Source organism: Eucalyptus grandis, chromosome 5 (genome assembly GCF_016545825.1).
Source record: "Eucalyptus grandis isolate ANBG69807.140 chromosome 5, ASM1654582v1, whole genome shotgun sequence".
In the NCBI taxonomy this organism is placed as follows: domain Eukaryota; kingdom Viridiplantae; phylum Streptophyta; class Magnoliopsida; order Myrtales; family Myrtaceae; genus Eucalyptus; species Eucalyptus grandis.
Window position 1 is genome coordinate 7,854,554 of NC_052616.1, and position 11,775 is coordinate 7,866,328.

Consider the following 11,775-nt stretch of genomic DNA (forward strand, 5'->3'; position numbering starts at 1 on the left):
TCGTCCATCTTCTCACCATGGAATCGCATCTTGTTGCTGATCTCCATTGTTCTGGCACAATAACTAGTGACAGATTCTCCATCTTTCATCGCTAATGTTTCAAAATCTTTTCTCAAGGCTTGAAGCTGTGCATGCTTCACTCTAACAGAGCCTTGATATTTCTTCTTCATAGAATCCCATATATCCTTGGAAGTTTCTTTGCAAAGAATAGTCTCCAAGATGGAACGATCGATAGCTTGAAAAAAATAATTTTTTGCCTTTAGGTCCTTCAACTTTCGAGCTTCCAATTCTGCTTTCTGGGGATCTGTCAAAGCCATGCCTGCTGGTGGCTCTTGAATTTTAGATTCGACAACCAACCAATACTCCTTTGATCGTAAAAAATTCTCCATCAGCATACTCCAATGGTCATAGTGACCATCAAAGCGTGGAATTGCTGGTTGAACAAAATTGTCGGTGGCCATTGGAAATATTGCTATTGCAATTTTCTCACAAAAGTTTTTTTTTTTTTTTTTTTTTAAAACTCTCTCTCACGTTTCTCTCAGGCTCTGATACCACTGTTAAATTGCTAAAGGGAGGAGAGATGAGGCTGAAACTTCCTCTTACGTACGAAGCAAAACCAAGTCTTTTACAAAAGACAAAATACATAACATAAAACACACCATAACTACTCATGTTCCCCATAAAGCACTTGCCCCACTAACACCTAAAAACTAGGATAACCAACACACATGACTCCACTAACTCTAATAACTAAAAAACCAAATCAGCAACATGTGAAAAGGAAATAACTGTTATATTAACACTACTTGCTCCCAAGAGCCCTGCGGGTCGTGGCTAGGTCCCAAGCTGTAATCGTTTTCGCCTCGCCTTCTTCAGTAAGTGCAAACACCCAAAAGCCCCCCGGTCACCTCCGAGCTGCAAGGCAAGTAGGTGAGTTTACATAATTGTGCTTGTGGTTTATTTTTAAAAAAATAAAAAAAAACTTGCAACACTTTCTATCATGTATTATAATGTATTTTTAGCTTGATCGCATCTATAGGTATGCATGGATCCAAGACATGTTAGATAGCTATGGCAAAACCTTGTTCATCACTCACGTGTCATGACACTTTCACATTTTGGGTGTACGTGATTGTCGAAGAGGCCAAGGCGGAAACGGTCAAAGCTCGGGACCCAACCACAATTGGCGGGGCTCTTTAGAGCGAGTGGCTCCTGGCGATGATGGCAGAGGCGGCCAAGCTTGGAGGCAACCGGCGAGCTTTTGGGTGTCCACGCTCGCCAAAGAGGCTGAAGCGGAGATGGTTAGAATTCGAGACCCAGTCACGATCGGCGAAGTTCTTGGGAGTGCGGTGACGGTAAAAACAGCCAAGCTTGGAGGCGACTCACAGAGGTGACCAAGCTTGGAGGTGACTAGCTGGCTTTTGGTCTACACGATTGTCAAAGAGGCTGAGGCAAAAACGATAAGAGCTCGGGACCCAACCATGACCGGTGGGGCTCTTTGGAGCGAGTGGCTCCTAGCGGTGGAACGGAGTGTTGCTAAGAAAGATATTTCCAACAAAAATTCGTCGCATTGCTATACAATCTATTATTTTTAGGGATTTGGAATTGAGTAGTCTTAACCTACAAAATTGTGTGCATTTGGCTAATTTGACATTTCATATGTGCAATTCATCTATCATAAATAGAAGTTTTATGTCATGTTTTCATACCGAATGGTTGCCAACTCTCATAAAAGTAATGTTATGACTCCATTTTATTGGAAAAATTAAGGGATAACAACGTCACAATCACTCGAATTTTTCCCAGTTTTACAATTGAATATCTCAACTCTTTTCTTTTGTGCAATCAAGTACCTCAACTTTTCAAATGTGGGTCATTAGAAACGTCCCCTAAAATCAAGAATGGAAAATGTCAATGTAGACAGTAATACCATTAAATAATAATCCATTCAACACACACTGTCTCTACCCTTATCGCTCGATTACCAAAAGGAGAAGCTATATTTCCTTAATGTTTGTCGAGTAAACGAGTCACGCGAGCAAAATCACATAACATGTGAATTTATTTATCGGATGCCTTGCATTGAACCAAGTCTAAAAGGTTGAGATACTTGATTAAACAAAAAATAATATTTAGACAAACGACTTTAGAATGGGAAAAATTCAGGCATTTGCCCTGCCATTATTTAAAAATTGAAAGACGTGGACACTAAAAAATTAGATGGACCATCCAAAGGACTTATTAGGATACCTTTCTTTTTCTCTTTTTGCCCAAGACAGACGAGACTACATAAAACATGCATTTACATCTTTTGAAGTGGTATCTTCATTTCCGTACAATTTTGCGGCTCGTCCCTTTCACCCTGAAAGCAACTATGATTTCGGTGAATGCTTATATTACTAGGACACTTCATTTCGTTCATATGAGTAAAATTTCAACTGCAATTCAAGATGCCTCTTGAAACGAAGCTTTTTGACATGATCTAACGTAAATAAATTTTTTAAGTACTGTACACCAAACTACCTGTAATGGGTGACAAAGGCGAGTACAACAGCTTTTCAGTAATTACCTCTAGTTCGGTGATTTTCATATACATCACACTTAAATAGACATCAGTTCCCAACAAAATAAAAATAGACATCACTTATTTCTTTTTAGAGCGAGGCATTTGCCTAAAGCCAAATGCATCTAGACGAGACGAGACCTTTGGCTCAATTATATGTTGAAACTTGGCATCTTCGAGGGGAGTTTGGGAGGCTCTGCCTTCAAGTTCAAAACGGCTATTGCCTCTTCAATAGAAGGCCGATACCTAGCATCGGGATGAGCACACCACAGCCCCGCAATCATCAAGAACTCCGCCTGTCTCTTGTCGAAATCCTTGCCGAGCCTCTTGTCCACCGCACGGAGAAAATTCCTGCGCCAGCGCCCGATCCAGCTCCTGCATCCATAACGCTTCCAAACCCACTGTACAAGGCCTTGGCCTTGCTCTGCTAATTCCGAGTCAAAGACTCTTCTCCCACATACTATTTCTAAAAGGACCACTCCAAAACTGTAGATGTCAGATTCCATACTTGTCTCACCTGTTCGATGGTATTCCGGAGCCACATAACCTGGTGTTCCTATCACTAGGGTTGTTTTTCGCCCTCTAGCATGGTCAACTAGTCTAGCCAAGCCGAAATCTCCCAATTTGGCCACGAACTTTTCATTGAGCATGGTATTGCTGGATTTGATATCCCTGTGGATCACACATTGGTGACATTGATTATGTAGGTAGTGCAGCGCTGAGGCTAATCCTAGAGCAATGTTGTACCTCCTTTCCCATGTCAACAGGGGTTTGCCTTTAAAAAGATGGTCCTCCAAGCTACCTCCTCTGATGAACTCGTAAACCAGGATGAATTTATTTGCCTCGTGACAATAACCTATAAGTTGCACCAAGTTTCTGTGCCTAAGTTGGCTTAACGACTTCACCTCAGATATATACTCCTTTATCCCTTGTTGCGAATCAGGGTTTATTATCTTTACAGCGACCCGTGTGCAAGCTCCTACATGCCCTTCGTACACGATCCCGAAACCTCCTATTCCTAGAATCCTGTCTTTTGCAAAGGAACCGGTTGCGATCATCAACTCTTCATAGGAGAACTTCTTGGGTCCAATCAACTTTGCAAACTCTTCAGTTAAGTTCGTGTTATCATCGCCTTCTCCTCCACCTCTCCCGGTCGTCGAAGGTGCATTATTTCCCATTGGCATATCATTGCTCAGGTGAGGACGGGCGACTTTTGACCTATAGAGTTCCAAAGCAATAACGATCACTGCCAATCCAGCGGCACCACCCATGACTATGTTAAGAAGCAATTCCACCGGGTGCGGTGGCCGGGAGCAAAAATCACATGAGTGGAAAATGCGATTCTCAAATGCAGCTCCAGTGGCAGCTGCGGAACGAACACCACCGACTCCGGCAAACATGATTCCTCAATAGTCAGCAACTAATGCTAATGCTCCTCTCACTAGAATGTCTCATGGGCAACCAAGTTCTTTTTTTGGCCACAGCCATGAGAAAGTTTACATGGCTTTGATGGCATCCCAAAGAAAATCTTTATCCTTGTCTAATTGTCTATAATCACCCATAAGGTCAAACATTAGCTTCAGAAACGTGTGCAGTATCGAAACTTGAGGTCCAAATCTCACATAGAAAGATCAAAGGATTTAGACTCTCTGAAACTGTGGTATCACTAGTCCATGTAGTAATTGTAGGATTGAGGGTCCGTTATCAGCTTCTCTCAAAAGGCTTGATCCTCTAAAAAGACCCAATAACTTCCGCGGCGAGACCTCACTTCATTGGCTGCAATCATATAAATTACCTACAACAGCGCAACCTTAACTTACTAGAGATGCCAATTACCCCTAAACTAGGGGCCTTGTTGACCTTGTTCAAGTTCATCAATTTTTCAGTATGAAAATAGAAAGTGCACCAGCAGGAATCAAAAGAAGGCTAAGAAAACAAGAGTTTGAGTGTTTTGGAGGACGAGGTAAAGAAAGAAGAGTACCTCGGGGTGGAATCGAGCCACTGGAATCGAGCCATGGCGTCAAAGAAGGCCTGGCGAATCTGAGAGAGTCGGTGAGGAATTGAACGTCGAGCTTGCCCAGCACGGAGATCGGCAACGTGTCGTAGTCAAGGTCGTCGTCTCGACCGGGCAGTCAGCTGCAGCGTTAGGAAGGATCGTCCTTGAGACTGAGGAGAGAGAGAGAGAGAGAGAGAGAGAGAGAGAGAGAGCAAGGCTGACGAAGAAAAAGAGTAAAAAGCAGAGAGTACAGATTGGCCTGGCAACAACCAACCTCGACCGCCGCTCGAAGCCCAGCCAACGACCCCCACACGCGCCGCGCTCGCCCCTCCCGCCACGCGCCTCCCTCGACTCGCTTTTCACCAGCACAGGCGGAGGCGGCGGCGGGCCAAGCGGGATGGGCTTGGGCCCGATGACCCCGGTCCCCCGCTTCTTGGAATTTAGGCCAGTCTCATTTTTGCTGACTGAGATATTCCAAGACCATTCGGTTTTACCTTTGGGCGACCAGAGAAGATCTAGAATAATAAAAAACAAGGCTATACTAGCCAGCTTCATTATCCACAACTTGCCTTTAGAACCATTCTCAAAAATTGGTTCACGACGACGCAAATCAATTTTTAAAAGGAGAGGATGGAAACTAGCACATTACTTAGTTTTCCTTGAATGTGACAAACTATGATTATATATCTATTATATTGAAAATTATGATAATGTATTTATATAAGCAGGTCATTCTTAATTATCCAATTAAAATTTTTCACATTACTATACGATCTATTATTATTAGAGATTTGGAATTGAGTAGTCTAACTTACATATCATATGCATCTAGGGCATTTGACATTTCATATGTGCAATTTATTTATCGTAAATATAAGTTTTATGTCATCCTTACTAAGTGGATGATCGCTAATTCCCATAAAAGTAGTGTTACAAATTCATTCTATCGGAAAAATTAAGGAATAACGACATAGTGATTGCTCGAATGTTTTCCCATTTTATAGTTTGAGTATCTCAACTCTTTTTCTTTTTTTGTGCAATCAAGTATCTCAACTTTTCAAATGTGAGTTAGAGATGTCCCTTAAAATCAAGGATGAAAAATACCAATGTGGACACTAATACCATTAAATAACCATTAATCATCAATATTGGCATCCAATGTAGACTTTGAGACGATTCCACATCAATAGGTACATATTTGGATGACTGAAATGGCCCAAGTCAACACACACTCTCGATCCCCTTATCACTACATTAATAGAGGAGATGCCATATTTTTTGCTAACTAAATGAGCCATGTCACCAATTTTGCTTAATGTTTTCCAAGTAAACAAGTCACGCTAGTAAAATTACATGGCATGTGAATTTATTTTGATGAAGGCCTCACATCGAGCCAAATTTAAAAGGTTGAGGTACTTGAATGAACATAAAATAATAGTTATATATTTGACTTTAAAATAGGCAGTAATTCCAGTATTTACCATCTTATTATTTAAAAAATTTAAAGACCCGGATACAAAAAAGCTATGTGGACTATCCAAAGGATATATGAGAATACTTTTCTTTTTTCTTTTTTTTTGCCAAAGACATACGAAATTGCTTAGAACATGCATTTATCATCTTTTGAACTGCTAGCTTCATTGCTGTATAATTCTGTGGTTCGACCCTTTCGAATGATGACGAACATAACCATTTTATTTTTAGGCTATTCTCGTCAATTATTTCACTGCTTGGTTAAAATTTGAGGAATATCCAGGGGTTGATTTTACCAACACACTTCCTTTTCTTTCGTTCATCAAAGTAGAATTCTGACCGCGTTTTTGACATGATTAGATCTAAATAAGTATTTTAAGTACCGTACGGCATTACAATTTATGGTAAATGAGAAGGGCGAGTAAAACACCTTTTCGATAATGACCTCTACTTGGGTAAAATAAAAATAGACATCGTTGAAGCGCTTTATCTTTCTCTCTCTCTCTCTTTTTTTTTGCCTTACAGAGTGAGACACTTGCTCAAAGTCAAACGCATATAAGACGAGACTTGCGCGTCAAACTTGGCATCTTCGAGGGGCGTTTGGGAGGCTCTGCCTTCAGCTCCAAGACAGCCATAACCTCTTCAATCGAAGGCTGGGACCCAGCAATGGGACGAACGCACCACAGCCACACATGCATCAAGACCTCGCCGGTTACCTGTCGACATCCTTGCCAAGCCTCTGGTCCGCCGCAAGCACAAGATTCCTGCGCCAGCTCCTGCACCCATAATGCATCCAAATTCATCGAACAAGACCTAGGCCTTGCTCTGTTGACTACGAGTCGAAAAATCTTCTTTCACGTACTATTGTCAAAAGGACCGCCTCAAAAATTTAGATGTCAGCTTCCTTACTTACCCTTACCCCTTTGATAGCTTTCCGAAGCCAAGTAAGCCGATGTTCCTTTCACTTGGGTTGTGTTTGGCCTTCTAGTGTGGTCAATTAGCCTGCCTAGCCAAACTGAAATCTCCCAATTTGGCCACAAAGGATTTGATATCTTCATGAATCACGCATTGATGACATTAATTGTGCACGTAATGCAACACTGAGGCTAATCCTATAGCGATGTTGTACCTCCTTTATCAAATCAATGAGGGCCTGCCTTTAAATAGATGATCCTCCGAACTGCCTCCTCCTCTGAATTCGTAAACCAGGACGAATTTATTCACCTCTTGACAGTAGCCTACAAGTTGCACCAAGTTTCTATTCCAAAGTCAGCTCGATGACTTCACCTTGGATGTATACTGCTTTGTCCCTTGTCGCGAATCAGGGTTTATTGTCTTTACAGTGACCCGTGTGCGAGTGCGAGCGTCTTCAAGGTGCCATTTTCATACGAGATACCGAAACCTCCTCTTCCCAGAATCCTGTCATCTGCAAAGGAATCGGTCACGGTCGTCAACTTTTTATAGAATTTCTTGGGTCCACTCAGCTTTTCGAACTCATTGATTAATTTCACGCTATAATCGCCTTCTTTTCCGCCTCTCCCGGTTTTCTGAGGAGCATTATTTCCCACTGGCATATCATTGCTCAGGTATGGAGGATGGGCGAATCTTGACCTATCAAGTACCCAAGCAACAATTATCAATCCCACTCCTACGACACCACCCATGGCTATGGTTTATGTAGCACCGACACAGACATGCAACACGCGACACAACATGACACAATACGACACGCCGACACGTTATTTTTTAAAAATAGAGAATTCCGACACGTTCCGACACGTTATATATTAAATATATTTTTATATATAAATACATAAATAAATAATAATAAAAAGACTAAAAATATTAATTCAACATTTGTTAATATGATTTATTATTTTAATTTGTTACAATAATACATAAAATTTAGAGGGAAAAAAACATTGTTCAAAGAAAAATATTGAAATGGTATTTTTAAATTTATTTATTTATCATATATAGTATTTTTTATTACTTCTTTTATAGTAAAAGACTTTTACAAAAGCTAAAATAATTCTTTAAAAAAAAAACTGAAAAAAAAAAAAAAGAAAGGTGAAAAGAGGCAGGGTCGTTTCTCCACCCTTCTTGTCTTTTTTGACCTTTTGACCTCCTTTTCTTCTTTTTATAATATGTCAGGTGGGCCCTAAAAAGACTGCGGACCCAGCGTACAACGGGTGGACCGGTTCGGTCCCAATTCTATCTTGAAACCACCTTAAAATTGAGAATAACTAAACAAACCGGTCCCGTTATGAACTGGTATAGAACTGGCCAAGTAAAGCCTGTTCGCATCTTCCCCAGATTGCTCACCCCCAGTTCTCTACTGAGAGTTGATGCGGAACGTGAATCTGTTAGCGAAATCCCCCGGATTCCCCAGGGCCTCATCACAAAAATGCACTTTCCAGGAGTACGTAGCTCCACCATTGAGGTCATTGAGGCTCCGGTTCGGGTGGCTTAGGCTGAAATTTAGGTATGGAGACAGTCCATAGGCATCCCCCCTGTATGTGTAAGGGCTTGAGCCTCTCAGAGCCGAAGGATGGGAAATTTAAAAATGTGTCGTCAAGGACTACAGCTGAAGCTGAAAAGGCTTTAAGCATACAGATCATCGAGACTAGTAGTTAGTACTAATGTGGACGCGGGTGCTCATGGCTGATCTTTATGTCTTCCACAGCTTTTGACATTGGTTCTTGATTTTTGCAGATCTGGTCACAGCCTGCGAACTCAAAGCTCCATATGGAGCAGCTGGGCAGGTTAACATCTTCATTCTCACTGCTCGGCTTTGATAAAACTGGAAAACTGGTGTGTGCGCCAAGATCCGGGAGCCAAAGTGACAATCCCCGTTGAAAACACAAATAACCTCGACGAACGGCGCGTTGTTAAGAAAGACAGCAGAATGTGGTTGATGGCCGGCTGCAATGTCTGGTTCACTCTAGTGGGTGGTGGATTAAAAAATAATTAAGGGCATCATCACACGAAACCAAGTGGATTTATTTTTTGTCCCATGATTCCCCACTATCATAAATATAATGATGTCATACGCATGTACTTAGATTGGTAATATTATAATGAGTCGAGTCTTCCTATATCTTATTAATTGAAGCGAAAACTGGTAAATTATCATATAAGTTCTAAATATATTATACTTATATCAATTCATTTCTAAATTTCTTGATGAACACTGAAAACAAAGGGGATGTGCTTGCTAGGTGGAGCATGAGCATGCGATGACACCATAAGGACAGCTTACAACAATGACAATAGAACGCTGAAGAAGATGACAAAGAATAATGGCTGGCAAGAGAGAAGTGGACAGACCTGCAGTGCAGAGAACTGGTGACTCTAATCGACTGTTGTGGTGACGTGATAACTGTGAGATTAGACAATAGCAGGAGCCGGGCGATCGTGGTGAGCCGCCGAGCAAGCAGTTGTCTTCATTGACAGTGTAGTTGTCTTGTTATTCCCACTCTCTATTGCTAGTCGCACTACGAGAGCCATGGCGGTCGCTTGACCAAGCGAAGGTTGTGCGACAATCGCAGCCCTGGTCACGTAAGCCAAGAGAATGACCACTTGATTCGAGGTGTCTACATCCATATAAAGCCTTGACATTTATTAAACAGAGCACAATATCTTACAAATGTCATCATTATCTTATTTGACCTTTTTCTGTTCCGACTAAAAAATTCAAATGACCAAATATAACCTATAAAAATAAAATTGGTTTTTGAGTATTGGATTGGGGAGCACTAAATTATCTTGGTAATAATTTATTTTTTAGTTGATATATCTATTTTATTTCAAATGTACAAAAATGTAAAATCAATTAGGTCTCAGGCTTCCGAATTTTAAGTGGGATGTATTTGAGATTCCCATTTGGAACCCAACTCGGATTGATGACAGGTTCGATCTCTAGATTGACTGGTTTTGAGTTTGAAATAGAGTCAAGCCTCGTAAATCCACCTCATTGCAATCTTAACAAAGATAAAATAGTAAAGATTGCACTCACTTTATGCTAGAGGGATATGAATAAGGTAGAAATGTATTTGAGCATAATTGTCCAAAAAGTGCTAAAACTATTGTACGATGGCTAATTCAGTCATAAACTTTTCAATTATTATAGTTTTGTCATAAACTTTTTAACGATTTATCAATATAGTTTATCCAGTCAATTTTGACTAAAAATTACTAACGTGAATGTTGGCCATCCTATGTAGTATGGTTGATGCCAATAAAGACTTATTTACAATTTTTTTTAAAAAAATTTAAGAATGCCAATACCTTACAATTGAAAAAAGAAGAAGAAAAGAAAAGAAAAACAATAAAAAATTAAGAATTTAAAAAAAAAATACAAAAATTATTCATGTTAGTACCGATAGTGCTACGTAGGACGGCCGGCGTTCATGTTAGTCATTTTTGGCTAAAATTGATTGGAATGATTATATTGGCAAATCAACAAAATATTTAAGACTAAATTGGTACAAATGAAATGTTTATAATTAAATTGGCCGTTATATATTAGGTTTTGGAATTTTTGGACAATTTTCGAATCTATCGTATAAGTCCAAGTAGCAATGACAGAAAAAATCATTTCAAAGAGCAAGATAAATATTTTATAACAACTAGTTTCAAAAGATATAAAATGAGATAAATCAATTTCATAAATAGCAGTTTACATGATTTTATGATGATTTCACGTAATATGCCTTGAAATGTTTCATCAATCTTATGAAATAGGACACATTATTGACAATGCGCGTGATCGAAATTACATGTCACAAATTGTTTACTTTGATAAGCTGTTGCATTAATATGCAGGTGTACTGGCCATGATCATTAAGGTTTTCTGTTTAAGTAAGTGTAACTTAAAACTAAGTAACCTTTTGGAGGCAATATAATATGTTAGGAGCCGACAACTTTTTTGTGACCGGAAGAGTGAGTTATCCAGCGAATAGCAAACCATCACTCTCTAAAACGTGACGGAACGGTATTGCTCTCACATCTCTGCCGATAATTTTTATTAAAAGACCGTTGGATTTAGCTATATAACTTTTACGTAAGCGCTTACGCATTCGCATTCGCATTCGCAGGTCTATCCTCGGTTTTTTTTTTTTTTTTGTTTTTTAAGTCCAGTCGGAATAATATGTCCAAGAAAAGTGGGGCTAGTTGAGAGACCTGGGAATATACAAGGCTAGCAACTGACGAGGAGCTTCATGATGAATCGAGAATGCTTTTCTTCTTTAGTAAGCAAAAGAAAAGGAGGGATGAAAAAGGAGGAGGAGAACTCTACTGATCTTTTAGCAGAACAAGCGAATCCGCATGATTTTCAAGGTCGAAGGCCCTATTCTTAAGGAAGCCTTGTTCTGCCTTTACCATTAGTTTAAACTTTATAATTCGATTTCCGCTCGTATGAATTTTATGGACATCTAATCTCATTCTCTACTATGCATTTCTCTTGGTATTTCGCACGAAAGGAGCAAAGAGAATGCAAAACACAGATCAAAAACTCAAATTCTTATTTGTCCATGCTTGCTTGTCGTTGAAAAACTTTTTTGAGATCCTAGGTCTATGGCGGTTGGGGCGTTTCGATCAAATACTTTCCAATCAAACTCGTCCAAATCATTCCAAGGCTCGTCGGTCCGACCGGCCCGGGCTGGCCTATGAGTACGTCTATTTAGCTACCAAGCATTGTTTTAGGTCTATTGACTGGTCAAGCAATGGCGACAAACGTCCT

General features: G+C 40.1%; 1 protein-coding gene across 1 annotated transcript; it reads right to left on the reverse strand.

Moving 5' to 3' along the window:
- Positions 1-2,478: 2,478 nt before the first annotated feature.
- LOC120293270 (L-type lectin-domain containing receptor kinase IX.1-like) lies at positions 2,479-4,772 on the reverse strand. Its single transcript, XM_039312315.1, has 2 exons — positions 4,545-4,772; positions 2,479-4,358 (listed from the first exon to the last, which is right to left on the reverse strand). The coding sequence occupies exon 2, from the start codon at positions 3,961-3,963 to the stop codon at positions 2,716-2,718; it is 1,248 nt and encodes a 415-aa protein (XP_039168249.1). The 5' UTR covers positions 3,964-4,358; positions 4,545-4,772; the 3' UTR covers positions 2,479-2,715.
- Positions 4,773-11,775: the final 7,003 nt, after the last annotated feature.